The 15,683-nt window shown below is 42.2% G+C and overlaps 1 protein-coding gene across 2 annotated transcripts; it reads right to left on the bottom strand.

Annotated features, from left to right (window-relative positions):
* Positions 1-748: 748 nt before the first annotated feature.
* Positions 749-13,903, bottom strand: rassf8a (Ras association domain family member 8a). Of its 2 annotated transcripts, none has more exons than XM_079162573.1 (6): positions 13,631-13,903; positions 8,018-8,219; positions 5,517-6,310; positions 5,120-5,317; positions 4,321-4,465; positions 749-2,794 (listed from the first exon to the last, which is right to left on the bottom strand). In XM_079162573.1, exons 2-6 carry the CDS (start codon positions 8,118-8,120, stop codon positions 2,673-2,675), a joined length of 1,362 nt encoding a protein of 453 aa, XP_079018699.1. In that variant the 5' UTR covers positions 8,121-8,219; positions 13,631-13,903; the 3' UTR covers positions 749-2,672. The 2 variants fall into 2 exon arrangements, with proteins under 2 accessions (XP_079018699.1, XP_079018698.1); XM_079162572.1 differs by having other exon boundaries at positions 5,511-6,310.
* Between the last annotated feature and the right edge of the window lie 1,780 nt (positions 13,904-15,683).

Here is a 15,683-nt window from a genome sequence, read left to right on the forward strand (position 1 = left end):
GAGGAATGTACAGTGTACAGTAAGCCAAGGCTTTAAACACATGTCATGTGATGATGAAGTGAGATTACACTCAGTCTGTACAGGCTGAAGAAAAACAAGGGGCCTCCTCCCAACTTGTCAAGAGGCCTTAAGCAGGACCAGGTCCAGTCTTTTTTGTTCCCATTAACCAACTTACAGCAATACTATTTTAATCTTTTTGCATAATTTGAACAGCCTTAAAACTTAAGTGTCTGACTCTATGCCTTCTAGTGATCCTGGCAACAATGAAGTCCAATTACTGCCAACTAATGCATTTCAAGGTTTAGAAAGACAAGCATGATGCTACAAGTCCACCCCCATTTCATTTTAAGGGTTACTTTTTCTTTCTGTTTACGAGTTGAATTAAGGTTCTGTCGGTATCTTCACTAACCAGTGAGTGCAACTTTCAAAGTTGAATGCAAAAGATGCAAAAGCATCTATGCCTTTGTTTAATCAGACACCATCCTCTACTAAACCTCCCGTGAAGCCAAGTAGCATTGTTTTATTGTATTAATATACATGTTATACATGACATTTGTCATTTAAGGCTCCTCTCTTAATTCTCTCCCAGCCATGTTGTGCTCATGTCTCTAACAATACTGAGTAAACGTCTCCATCTACTGGCGAAAAGCTTGAAAAACATGTAGAGCAGTGCAAGTTCCTCCTCATTTGCATCCACTGGCAAACAGTTACCACGAGCGGCAGTTGTGACACATTTCATTTTGTCAGATGGTTTATTGAATCATGCAATTCATGTCATATCAGCAGCCAGTTACAGCCATACATCTGTCAACGCTTTGCAGTATATTAAGGCAGGGACAAATAAAAACAGGTTATGTACAGTCGACATCTTAGAGTTTTCTAGAACATACATGGTTGTAAACAGTGACCACAGCTACGTCTCATCCCCGGGTGGAAAAAGCACACAAGTGGTTTCTTAAAGGGAAAATCCGCTCCAATATATAGACTATCATAGATTAAGAATGTTACCTCCTTTAACTGACAGAGACAGACAAACTGTAGTGACGATGTATTGTGTTGTGTTTTTGTAGATGCTGACTGTTGCAGGGTGGACTTCTCTTCTGTATCACATCAACGCTTTTATTCCTGGGTGACGGTGCTGATATAAACTGGTGATTAAAGTATACAGTATGTGTTGCATGATGGAATAAATCAGATTAAATGTGAATGCATTTTACAGCATATAGTATTATGGTGACAATAATACAGTAGCAGAGTGGAAAGCACTCTATTGTTCTTTCCATTGACATTTCTACAAAATACTGACAGAAAAAACACAACATTGTTTCCTCTTTGATGCCGTGCCATTGCCATTTCTCTCTGTGCAGCAATGTGGCACTAATACATTTAGCAACAGCTGATCTAAACTGACTACGATCATTGCATCAATATGTCTACTAAAGCTTTACTGTACATTATTTGAATACACCAACTGTGGAATGAATATAAGGCACTTTGATGTGATTAGCAGCTGAGCTACGTCCTAAGAGGGGCTTCATACCTTGGCTATTCTGACCCTGCACACACACACACACACACACACACACGTCGCTCACACGCTCAAACACACTGTAGCTGTAGCTATCCATTGTATTATTACATGCCACCAGATTCAACTATCTGATTTACTGTTCTGTGGGTGCTTTGCACATCCAGATATGGCTATATTAACAACACAATCATGCAACAAGACCTGCTAATCTTTGGCCATCAATCCTTACAGAAAAAACAAGCATAATACATTTGGCAAAAATATACTGTGTAGTAATCTTAACAACAAAAATCAGCTTAAGAGGGCCATTTACACTGTTTCATTATGCAGGTATCACTGCAAGAATGAGGGCACTGCATTTTTGTAACTGTGAATGCACCGCTTTGTAATAAAATATAATAATTCACTAAATAAAGCTGAAAAGTAAGAAAACATTTACAGTAAGCAATCATTTTGGTACATACACACAGTAACATTCTTCAGTAACAAAACTATTAAGCTTTTGTGCATAGTTGTAACATGAACAGAGAGTCAGAGCAACAGGAATACATTCGGATATGCAAAACAATAGAATCTAGACAGGTTTACTATAGTGGATCCTTCATTACTTATATAAGAACCAGACGTTATGCTGGGTAAAACATACTCACTACAGAAATTACATAGGATTTTAGAGATATATTTATTAAATTCACATACCAAGATTCTCAAGAATAATATTCAAAAGGCAATCGTTTTGAATCATGATGCTAGTGAGAAAACAATACAAATCATTCAGCAGTTACTAAAGTACATTAAGTGGATATGTTTATAAAGGAAGTCCACAACAGCCGGATGTTGAGAAAGTCCTAATATCTCCAGAGACTGGACTTGGTGCTGCTGCTGTTTGTTTTTTCCCGTCGTTCCTTCCAACCATCTTTCATTCCCACCAAGTGCTCCACGACTTCCATTTCAAGTTCAACATTGTTCCTTCACTTTTTGAGTCTTCACGCTCGAGTTTGCCTTCAGGTAATTGAGACAACAGTGCATAGTAGTGTGCTACAGAGGTATCCTGTACAAAGATATCCACTTACAAATGTGTTCCGAGGTGAAATGACCTCTGGAAAGGAGACATAGCGTGTTCCCTCGTAGCAGAGCGGTCTCACACGTAGATCCCCTCTGGATTCAGGCCGGAAGTGAGCGGGCTGTGGAGGATCCGGAGGTGACTGGACATATGGTGCGACGACACCGGACGCTTCAGGGAGCCAGTAAGGGGAACTAAATCTGAGAAATAAGAAATCATATGAAAGAGAGAAACTTAAACCTATTTCAGTCTATTTCAAAGGTTTGGTGCAGAAAATATATAGTCAGATCAAAAACAACAACAACAAAGCCCTGTGGGTGCTACGCGATAGCTCTGCTGTGGTGCCACCAGGGGGCAGTACCGAGCCATGCAGAGAATCATCAGATGCAGTGAATTTAATGGCCAGGTACAAAAGCGCTGGCTGATTTCACACACATGAATTGGAAGGTTACTGGAAGGACATGATTGCTCAATTCATTATGCTTCATAATTGAAATCCATCACTGTTAACTTTCATAACGAGACCCACTGCTCTAAATGATGCAATGATTAAGTATATGTCATGCAATCACAAAAATAAAATAAAAAGGGGCTCTTTGGTGAGGTGACATATTCAAGTTAAGATTGTGTTTGAACCAAAATCAAATCAAGTGGATGTAAACTGTAAAAAAAAAAAAGTAATTTACATGAGTTTTTAAGGCATTGGGCATGTGGTGTACAACATTATTCATAGGGATGGTGGGAGGTTGTAGTCTAATTTTTTAAGGGTTTTTTTGTAGATAAACTTTGTTTTGCAAGTTGGATATGCGGCTCTTTCTGTTTCAAGCCTAATATTCCAGGCTGATGGTTGTGTCCCCGGTAACAACACACGATGCACTGCTCTAGTCTGACCTCCAACTTGCTCCTGGAAGCCAACCTTAATTACTATTACTCACTAATTATGTTATTGGGACTATATTACTGTGAAGTTTTCAATAACCGGCTGGCCGACAGCTGATGTGGATCGTCTCTATTTTAATGTGACAGTTCTCCCATTATTCAGTGCTCTTAGTTAGGTTGACAGAGCTTTGGTCCAAAGAGCCCATCGCGGACACTGCTGAGCATGTGATAGAGTGACAGCGTGATAGAAGGATTGAGGGTTAGACAGAGAAAGTAGGGTGAATGAATGACGACCGGTCTGCCTGTATCCAGGCAGCTGTTGGCATGGAGACTATAATTGCCACTGGAGTAGGTAAAAACTAAAACGGTTCTCTCCGCTACCCCCTCCCGAGTCTCTCTATCACAATCTCTCCCACATTCACACACTCACACTTGGACTCTAAAGCTTAGTCATTTTCTCTCAGCGGGCTGTCAAGACACGGGGTAGAAAAATAATAAGTGCACTTTAACAAAAAACAAGTCATGTCTCGCCTGTCTGAAAGGCAACCAAAAAGCAGCGTTTATCCTCAGACAGCATGCACTTTACCATTCAAATAAGTTGTAATACTTGTCTCGGTTCAGACTAGTTCAGATCAGTTAAGCCTCGGTTATACAGCCTAACAGACGCGTACACAGACTACTGCGGACATCACTGGCTGAACAGGTCCGCCTAGGCATACATTACACGATATGTACTGTACTCCTATATTTAAAGCATGTCCTGTGGCATGAGTTGCATCTTTAACTCCAATATTCATCAAGAGAACACAAATACAACCATTCAATGTTTATAAGAAAAAGATATTACCTATAACATGACTGCTGTGAGTGCTTTCATCCTCACTGGGTTCAGCAGGCAGCACTGTGACCTTGGTGCCGGTCTGCTTAATGAACTGCTGCAGGTTAACCTGCCTCAGCTCCTTGGTCAGCTGTTCCAGCTCGTGCTGCATATCCTTCAAAGAAACAGCAGGAGAAGAGGGAAACGTGTGAGCGCTACCAATCGCTGCCAACTGACATCTACTGGTACAGATTAGACGTATGAGCGTGCGTTATAGTATTTTGATGTCCAGACACTAGTAATATTACTTTTAATCTCCAAGTCCGTTATAATAATAATATTAATAATGATAACTTTATTTACATAGCACCTTTAAAAACTGAGTTTACAAAGTGCTTTGAGAGACAAAGCAAGGCAATAAAGCAACATAAAGATCAACAGTGAGGCCCAACAAAGCAAGACAAATTAAAGTAAAATGTAAACCCTGATAAAACAGATGAAACAATAAAACGTTACCATAAGAACAAATGTGTCAATCTCAGATAAATTGACATCAAAGTGACATTACTCGAGACAATTTATAATATTTCAGACAGCTCTCTCTGTAGACATAGATGGCTTTATATAACTTTTATCACAGTACTCCCCAAGACCGGTAAACAGACTTTAAAGTGTAAAAAATACTGGCAGGGATTCAGCATCACTGCGAGGGACGATTCAGGTGGACAGAGGATTAAATGCATTGTTCCTCATGGATGGTCTCCATCACCCTGCAGCACTATTTTGTTTATTTGAAAAATAAGTACTTGAATGAGTGCATGCGTCTTACCTGCAGTTTCTTGGTGCCTTGTCCAAGTGACCTGTCCACTGCTCTGCAGCTGCTCTCCAGCTGGACAGCCTGTCTCTCCTGGGCTTTCAGTTCGGTCTTGGCCCTGAGCACCTGGGACCGAGCCTCTGCCTCGCTGACCCACTGGGTCTCCTGCCGCTGCTTCTGCAGCCGCTCCTCTTCCAGGCCGGCCTCCACACTCTGATGGGGCAGAGTTGCACAGATATGGAAAAAGAGGCAAGGCACCAACTATAATGTGTAAACATCACTAGAACGACTATGTTGAAATAGAACCAAATTCGTATTCTTTGATTTAGCTCTAATTTGATCTTTCCCCACAAGTTGCATCAAAAATACAGGATGTTTTGTTCAATATCTCCCACACATAGCACACCTGTACCATTGACAGCTTTTCTTCAATCTCCATTTCACAGCCCTGCATGCGTCCCCTTAGATCCTGCAGTCTTTCCTCCAGCTGTCTCTCACTCTCCAGCTCAATCTGCAGCTCAGTGGCCCAAAACTCCTCCTCCTCCATCTCCACGTCATTCTTCCTCAGATGCTTTTCCAACCTCAGGATCTCCTCTATCAGCCCTCCTCCTCCACCTGGGTCGCCAATAAACCCTCCACCTCTCTCCCCTCGCCCTTCAGCCCAGGCCTGGAGCTCCGCCTCATAGGCCTCCAGCTTTTTCTCCAGCACATTGAGAGTCTCTCTCTGTAGACCGACCAGTCGGACCAGGTCTTCCATGCGACAGGCCCACAGCCCAGGCGATGCAGTCCCGATGGCTGGTCTTGCATGGTGGTGATTCCCACCATTTCCCAGGAGGAGTCTTCGCTTTGCCTCGGCCTCGCCGATTCGGCCTCCGCTCAATATCTCCCTAAGGCCTCTGGGTGCACCGGTGAACGTCAGAGACTTACGACGCGGCTCACGGCGGCGGAGGGAGCGATCGTTGGGATGTCGAAGCTTTGCGAGGGGAGGCAGGCTCTGCCGGTGCAGCCCACGTTCAGGCCCCCTGAGAGGGGGTCCTTCTGAGGGAGGTCGTTCAGTCAAGGAGGGGCCTGTTCGATGCAGGATCAGCTGGACATCCCCAGCATACTGGCCCCAGGTGTTCAGAGAAGCCACAGGGCTCTCATGAGGGGCTAGGTGACGCTCCGTGTCACGCCATTTTTCTACCAGAGTGTATCTCCCAGTGCGACCTGTAAAAAACACAAATTGTAACAAATTCTTATAGGGTAGATGGTTATGCCAAATTGCAAGGATTATGACTTTTGTCTAAAGCTTCTGAAAGCTAATTTGACCACTAAAGTGGTAAAAGATTGCAAAGCAAACTTACTGAAATGCAACCATGATGTACTGTTATCGTACCTAGCTGTTAAGATAACATTTCATCTTTGTGTAAGATTTCTTACACATTGAAGAGACACAGAGCAACATTGTCATCCTGTTTGAGCCATGGATCTGGCCACCTAAAATTTGAAACATTCAAATTTGGTCCAGCTCGTCAGAGTGTGGTTTCTGACAAGAGCTCACAGTGACTTTATAAGTGATGCTGTAATGCGAGCTGGAAAACAGAACAATCAGCTGAAATAGGCTAAAAGCTGCAGTGTTGGGTGTTTCTCAGTGGCTTCAGCACTACGAGCAACCTTTTCACGTTACATAAGATTCAATGTTTATCAGGAATAAACTGCTTAAAGCTGTTTGGAGGAAACCTAGACAAAACACGTAGCGTGTAAACAGAAACACCAAAGTTCTAAATCAATATTGATGTCTGATCACTTAAAAGGGTTTATACATTGTTAATCTAAAAAATGCAGTGGAGGGGGCTTAGAAGTGCTGCTTTCTCAGTTTGTCATGAGACCGGGGGATGAGTCAGACTTTCCCTCCTCCTACCCTGCTCTTTGTGGGAAGTGATGTCAATACGGTCTGCTAAAGTGCCTCCGTTCCTGGAGGAGCCATATGGGAAGGGGGGGTGCTTAGATCCAAGAAAGTACACCAATAAAGCCTCTGACTATGAGCCACCGTATCCCAGCAGGAAGTTTACGTGTAGGCCAGATACTCAAATACTACAACTTCATAAGTTTACCAGAATACCATGAAAGTGAATTTCATGTTAACTAACAAAGAAAATGACGCATTACATGGGCGAGGGACATTTTTAGACCAACACTTAGTGATCTTGTACGACCATAGCGAACATGGAAGTATACAGTCAGATCAAACTGTAACAAACGTGAAGATCTTGTCCATGCTGGTAAGGCAACACACAGAGGGCAGGGTTAGCACACAGGAGCTATGCTCTGGTTTAAAGTACGCCAAACAGCCGGGATTGTCTTTTCTAACTAAATCCATTGCCTGATTTCACCGGCACTCCGTGAGTGCAGTTTGGAGAAGCAGTTCAAAAGAACTAGAAATCACTAAGTGACAAAAAAGGCTTTGGATCAGGAATTCAGCAAGGCAGATGTGGAAGCTGTCATTTAATGTTCCTGGCAAAACCGACACCAGAACGTCATCTGATGTCAGCAGCGTGACTTAATAAACCAGAAGTATACAATCCTTGGGTGGACACAACGCTGATTGCCAAAAAGAAATACTGCTTATTGTTGACAGCGAGCTACCAATGTTTTAAAACACTGCAGTTTTAAACATCTTGATGCTAATCATATACGTCATATATGTGAGCACAAAATATGACGATGGCTAAAGACTAACCCAAAGATCTATTAGGTGTCAATCTAGTAACTGATGCATTGCATTGAATCTCCTGGGTATGAGTTTAATGGACCGAGCCCCATTCATAATAACAGAATCCAGTTTCACTCGTCAAATATACAACTCAGCAGAAACAGGTCTGTTTGTATCTCAGGTGCGCTTATGTGTGGGTTTTATAGTAGAAACGTATCTACCTATGGCCTGTGCCAGAGCAATCACCACTTCTTGGCAGGTGGTTGCCTCAGTGACCCCACAGACGACCCTCTGGACTCCATCCACCCAGACCTTGAGCTCCATGTTGGGTCAGAAGCGATGGGGCCGGTTGTGGTGTGTTTGCCCCGACATTATTGAAGGCTCCAGTGATGCAGGGCAGCTGAAGCCCCTCTGGCTACTTTACTGGGGAGGAAACACAGGAGAAAACAGGAAGCGGTTAGTCAGGATGTGCTCAAGGCCACAGTTGTAATCTTCAGTCGCCAAAAAGGATAAAGTCTTGACAGACACACAGAAATGCAGACAGTTCCACTTGCGGTATTGCTTCTACACAAGTAGTCAAATAAGCAGAAAACATAAGGTATAGACAGACTGTTTTAGCAGCGGCCTATGGTAAAAGGATAGTCTAGTTAAGAATGGACCGGTACAGCCAGGCATGCCAGGACCAGCTGGCCATAACGCGGTTGTTTTGTTCTTCTCTATGAATAGGTACATGTCTGTTGGGGGTGCAGGAAGAGTCTGCCAGCACATTCCCAAGCCCAGTTCCTGCTTTTGTACAACGAATTACATGGAAACAGCAAAAGACAGAGCAGGAAGATTGATTCAGTGACACAAAGAGGACAGGAACAGAGAGTGAAACAGAGAAGGGATGAAAATATAATCAAAAAGAAAAAGGGAGAGCCAGATGAAGCCCAAGAGGGAGCAGAGTAGGGTTTTGTATTTGATGTCACAGGTGTGTTCAGTGTCCTGTAACATATGTAATATAGTTATGTCTTTAATTCCTGACTGAGTTATTAGAAGAGCAGCCAATACTCTGCTACTATGCTACTATGCTACTGACTGATTGCCGGTGCATTTTGAAGATTCCTAGAATCAGCTATTACATGATCAGAGTACCAAAGCACACATTAAAAAGGTGTGAAACAACTAGTGACATGACACAGTATATGAAATACCCATCAAGGGGTAGAGATCCTTCAACATGTTCTCCAAGGACAGTTAATGACAGAGAATGAATGGCATCTCCCCAGATCTGTATCACTCTCCATGGATCTAACCTTCAACGCACCTACACTACTGAGTCAAAAGGTCCTTTTGTTCACCAACCCCCCACCAATTACACCTCCCCCAGCCCACGTAGTCCCTGTGCACATTCACAAAGTCATCCACACCAGCATGTCTTATGCACCACAAACTGCTTTTCTGAATATGGTAAAAACATAGGAAGTGCTGCAAGGTAACATTTGTAGAGTTCGACAAAGAGATGAAGCTGCAACTAATGATTATTTTCACTGTTGTTCAGTATATCTTTTCCAGTTGATTGATTCATTGTTTACTTTATTAAATAAAGTAAAAAATTAACAGCCAGGGTGGCATTGCCATATTGCTTCTTTTGGCCGAACAGTCCAAAACCCAAAAGTGTTACATAAAGCAGAAAGTTAAAACAGCATGTTTGATTGTAAAATGATGAAGATCATGAATAGGATTAACGGAGTTTTAAAAAGTTTTTAAATTGTCAGTCAATTACCAAACCAATAAATCCACTAATCGTTTAAAAACATTTTTTTAATTCAATTTCATTTATATTGTATAGCCAAAAAAACAAATCACTAATTTGCCTCAGAGAGCTTTACAATCTGCACACATACGACAACTTCTGTCCTGGGACCTTCAATCTCATCAATACAGGAAGAGTTCCCCCCAAAAACCCTTTAACAGGAAGAAAAAGCTCTAAACAAACAAACAAAATCAAATCTCAGGTAGTTATAAGACATTTAGAGACGCAGATTCAAGTGTGTGTTAAGTGCAGAAATGCACTGTGTGTCTCATTTTGTTTGAATCCAATACGTTCAATCTGTGCGTTTGTATGTGTGTGAGTGTCACCTTTGTCCGTGGACTCTTGATCACTCTATTCTTGGCGTATTCACAGCTAGTTGGAAAGTGCTTTTGTCCTTCATTCAGACTGCCCTTAAATGGCATGGAGGGCAGAAGGATGGAGAGGAACAGGAAAATAGTCACACACACACACACACACACACTCACACACACACAGCAACAAAACCCAAGACCCAAAACACTGTCACCATTTTGTTTAACCCTTTTTCCAGGGGGATGTGGAAACAGTAACAGGGACTGAGTGGGTCTTGATGCAAAGCAGGCATAGTGGATCGGGTTTGGATATACTGGAGGGGGAAGGGGAAAGTGCTTAAAAAATACTACCAACACTGAGTCAGAGGGATTTACAAGGACCACCGCATATACTCTACGTTGAATTGGCGTTAACAAAAATTCAGTGATCTTCATTAACCCCCCCCCCCCACACACACACACACACACACACACACACACACACACACACACACACACACACACACACACACACACACACACGCGCGCACACACACACGCGCGCACACACACACACACACACACACGCGCGCGGAAGAGAACTGCTCAAACAAAACACTACATTTCATGTGCGGTAAAGACAAACAAACTGGCTGATTCAATGCCTCTTCCTTGCACAAGCTCAACAAGACTCAGCGGGGCATTTATAAATGTCACTTGCTCTGGTCCAGACTCGTGACATTTATATTCCTTAACATTAACACAGAAAACCCAACTGGCGATACAGGCCCAGCGGTGCGGGGCAGAGTGCCATCCTGAGCTCTGCAAGCTCCACTCCTCTGGCCTGTCAAAGCCACAGCCTGGGGAGATGCCCGCTCCCTGATTTGTGCAGCTCATCTTATGCCAGAGAGGCATTTCATGAGACAGAGGAGGGCTTAAATATCTGTGAATTCTGTTTAAGCTCAGTTGAGAGTTGATCAACTGCAGCAAAAACATCAAACTCCTCATGACTCCAGAGCATGTGTGTTTCGGTCTTGTAATGGTTCAGTGGTGTTGACTCAAGATTCTTCTCAGATCAGTGAGGTGCGTGAGCAGCCTTGAGCAGCCTGTCCGCTCGGCTGCTGATGACAGTTCTCCAGGCCTACAGGAGCACACTGAGCTGGCAGGAAAAGGCCTTCAACTGGCTGCTGGTGTAAACAGCCTACCATATGGTCCTGTGGGTGTTCCATCACGAACCAATACACTGCTGAAACATGCACAGTGAAGAAATACTGTAGGAGTTTCTTCTGGGGATTTACAGTATGTGAAGCATCACGAAGTGCCTCGCGCAGTTTAGCAAATTGGTGAACACGGGGGTATTTGAGGAAAGGAAAATGTGTATTCAAAACCAAGACTGAGACTCAAGAGAAAGCCTGCAGGGCAGCAACTGAACCTGGTTGAGAAAAATCACGGGAAAACACAAAGGTTCCAAGTACTACCTCCACGACACTATTGCAACCTATTTCCTGTTCACTCAAGCATTGCAAGTTTGAAGGAATATATATATATATATATATATATATATATATATATTTAAGTGGCTAATTAAAACTAGTAAGTAATTAATTGTAGGTTTCTGACATGCAAAACTCCCCCACGCTGATGTTAATTAAAGACAATGGGATACTTCTTGCAGACGGAAGCGACAGCAGTCTGTTTTAGTCCTTAAACCTCCTTGACTATTGCTAACCAAACTTTCATTCAAATTGCACTCCCTGCAGAGCAACGTGCAATTACTAGAATTTTTTTACTTTGCTGTAATTGGTAACAGATCGGTTGTGAAATACATCTCTGTGAGCCGCCAAAGACAGATGCTGGTTTATTGTGGAGGCACTGGTGGTAAATCAGTTGGAACTAACTGGAGAAATCTATTTCCTTGCTTTCAATTCCTCCAGATTGTCATCAAGTGCTACAGCCCAGTATAATCCCTGAGCCTAAAACAAATTGGGGAGGCAACAGTAGAACATAAATGTAAGACAATGGGACAAGATGGGACCTCTGTGGTTAAAAGTTAAGGGTCGTCTTGCAGTGTGATCCAGATAAAGAAGCTCATTATCTTCATCAGTACGCCAGCATGGAGTTCATACAATACCCTCTCCTAAACTTTATGTAGGGCAAAGACTGTTGCATGAGACAGGCCTTGTTACTGTAGAGTGGAAACTGATAACATCCAGGCTATGCATTCCTGGGCTGTGAGAATGCAACGGGCCATAACGAAGAGACAAGAGAGCTATGGGTCCGTCCGCTCTGTGGTCTTGATGGCTATGCAATGACACTTCAACACACTGCGTTCAAACTAAAGTGTGTTTAAACTGGATGAATATCAAAAGCTTGAGTTTGTAACATTCTGAACAATTGACATTCTTAAGTTTACATATCTGAAAAACAAAATAAGATGTTGTAACCCCACTACCTAAAGCACCAAACCCAAAATATACACAAAGACGGAGGCATCGCTCAGCACTTCCTTATCATTTTAGTGCTAACTCCAAATGTTCCCTCTCTATCCGAAGGTCCTGGTGTTTGGGATTAAACCCACATCCAATCACACTGCGAGCAACACCCACAGCTCCTGAGAGATCTCCAGTGGCTCCTGCCCTAGAGCAAGCCTGCTTCTTTCTCTCTGTGCCTGGCTGATATTAAACTATTAGGCGCTGGAGCAGCCTCCCCCATTTGGGAGGTCAGTGCTGGCAGAATCATGAACATCTGGAAGGCATGTTCGGCCAGCAATAATGCTGCCTTTGTTCCCTTGCCATATTCCCTGCTCACTAGCCAGCTCTGAAGAGCCAGCAGGGCAGGCAGCAGGCTCCTTCAATCGGGGCAACAAGGGGCCTCTAGCCAAGGTTTACATGTTACAGTGGTGTGCAAAACATCATCTGCTGCTGAATCACACCCTTGTCTTGCATATCAGCATTTTTAGAACATATGGTTTTACAGCAGCAGCTGAAACTTTGTAGTAGTTCTTTGCAGCCAAATTCAACAAGGAACACTGAATTACACGAGTCTATTTTTAGACTAAAGCTATCCTCTTACATCAAAAAGTGTTAGACATAAAACCTTGACTCCAACAACTCCACAGGTTGGTTCCGCTACATATAGCAGAACAAACGTATGTTTGTAAGCGGTGCATATAGCACTGGAACTTTACACCGAAAAAGTGATTTTAAACTAGATTCTGTTGTGATTACTGACGTGTTACGGGTTTTTTTAAACCAGGAGAGCTCGTACTTTTTACAGAAGATGTTGAACCTGGTGAGAGACAGTGCTGTGTGAAGGGCAAAGCAACATTAAACAACATTTTTAAGTGAATGTTTTACATCCAAACATGATAAGAGAACAGGCCTACTACAAGGTGATACAGTCCGAATCATCCGAGGACACCTGAAAAATGCATTTAACTGATCTTAAACCTCACACTAGCAGAGAAAGACACCATTAACAGCAGCATTCGCTCGATATCTCTGCATTTAACAACCTGAAAGACATAAGACATTAGCATCTTTGAGCATTTAGTGGCAATGCCCCTCCGTCTCATACTGTTGGTGTTGACTGGGATGAGGCTGGAGAAATGGCGATAATGGGCTGTAGTGGGCTCAGAGAGTAGCAGAACTATTCTACTACAGAAATGTTTCCGTTATCTCAGCCTCACAACTACGCCGGGATCCGCCGCAGCACATTTAGCTATTATTAGGTCTGTGTAATGGTCTTACCTTTAAAGCGCAAATAGGATTCACCTCAGTGTTCCCTATCCGAAGTGAAGTTTAGGCAGAAAACACAGGTAAAAGGCGTCAATTCAGCAAAATGTGTCCTTCTTCACCATTGCCCAGTAAATCACTTCCAACGAACTGCGACAAAGTACCGCTTGGCTGCAAGAAGAAAATAACTGAGTAAAAGGCTGGAGACGCTTTCAAACACAGATAATGGACGCTATGGTCCTCTATCCGAAAGTTTGTGTCTGTCCTCTCTGTGCGTTAGTCTTTTGCGGTCTCACTAAGAAGCTGCGGAAAATAACCCTCCACTCGTTTCATTTCTCCCTGCTGGTAAATACATCGCATTGGAACTGGGACACCGCAAGGCATTGTGGACTGTTTAAAGCTGCAATACACTCGGAAGGGGAGAGGGATTGGGGGGTGGGAGTGGAGAGGGGGGGGGATCCCATTATCAAAAGTCTCATATATAATGACATTTAGATTTGAATAGAAATGTGTCGATTAGCTGCTTGAGTGCTTTCTGGATGTTCTCTGACACTTTGTTAATGAACAAGAGGTGTTGAGAGTCCTGGAGGATGTAATAAACATTTAATAGATTTAGTGGAAGTGGTTCATAAGCTGCGTTCAGAGTAAATAAAGTTGTGCATTGCATTCTGTTAAAGGTACTGCAGAATTGCAGCCTCTAAAACTATACCAATGCCATATCATACAATTGTAACACATACATTTGAAATTAAAATGAAGACAATGACCCTGCAGTTGAAACGCAGTAGCATGTTTCAGATCATATACGGATACCATAAAGGCAGGGTAGGATAAGTTCCATGTGAAATGGAGAACACACAAACTGTAATGATGCATGTATTGGATAGTTATGTGAAACCACCACATTTGGGAACATGTTTTTTGTTACACATCATGAAAATAAGTAATGTAAAACACACAATATTTTGCTCACTCCATACTTCCAACAGCAGACCCTACTTGACTAAACAGCGGACTTACACTGGTAAAAAATGTAAAAATAATTACATTTTCACTTTACCTGATATAAAAAAACGTGCATAAACTTTTTGTAAAATATATAGATGAAGTAAAACTTACAGTACATTCAAATGGAGCAGCTGATGGACCTTTGACAATGGGACCATGCATCAGTGGAAACATACTGCCCTCTTGTGACCGAACATACTTTCCTGTTTTAAAAACATGTCAGCTGGATGTGTCTCTAAATATGATCTTTTATCATCCATGTGGTCGGTTTATGAGCGGTGTAATCAGCAGGTTTAGTGCTCTTTAGTCATCACATCTGGGTAAGGACTATAGGCCTTGGTCAAGATTAAGGTTTTATTCAAATTAAGTTTCTTCTTACGGTTGAAATATATTCTTCAATTTACAGAAGGGCATTTCATGTAAGTGAAAAAAACACTTTTATAACTTCCATTTGAATCCTTCTCAAAACTATGCCATTATAGAGCCTTTTCACGGCAGACATTTTACCAGCAGGAAATCACAGGCCTGACTAATGATGTTAGCGATGGCTGCTCCTGTGAGTCACCATGCCGAGAATAAAATGGAGCCATCATTATAGTTATCAGGTACATCTTTGATTTTACTGCGCTGAGATGTCAAAAAGTTTTACTGTTGTAAGATAAATTGTTTCTCATGTATATTCTATTATCTGTCAACGGACATGGTGTCAATTATTTACTCTGGCTTTTTTAGTGATTTTATACAAATGCTATTCTTCTAAGGCAATTCTGTGCTTGATACATAGATTGACTGCTTGTATTAAAGTTGTGTTTATCTATTGTACCAACAGGTAAACCTAAAGAGGGAACCGGCCCATCAGTGGGGATACGAGTCCCAGATTATCTTCACACTAAATTCCCTTTTGCAAACTATAACTGACAGTAAATTATATTTGTGATAGTAATGTTTATGTCCATAAGGATTAAATAATGAAATAGAATGATTATTACATGTAATATGATGTAGATAGGAATCTATTCTTGTTTATGTGTAACCGTTCTTTCATTTATGTACATTGTAT

The sequence above is a fragment of the Pholis gunnellus genome, assembly GCF_910591455.1.
Source record: "Pholis gunnellus genome assembly, chromosome: 7".
In the NCBI taxonomy this organism is placed as follows: domain Eukaryota; kingdom Metazoa; phylum Chordata; class Actinopteri; order Perciformes; family Pholidae; genus Pholis; species Pholis gunnellus.

Coding starts and splice junctions, on each gene's coding strand:
- rassf8a (XM_079162572.1), bottom strand. CDS start 8,120: ATGGAGCTCAAGGTCTGGGTGGATGGAGTCCAGAGGGTCGTCTGTGGG. Junction 4,466..5,119: donor AAGGCACCAAGAAACTGCAG/GTAAGACGCATG, acceptor GTTTCTTTGAAG/GATATGCAGCACGAGCTGGA. Junction 2,795..4,320: donor TCACAGCAGTCATGTTATAG/GTAATATCTTTT, acceptor CTTATTTCTCAG/ATTTAGTTCCCCTTACTGGC.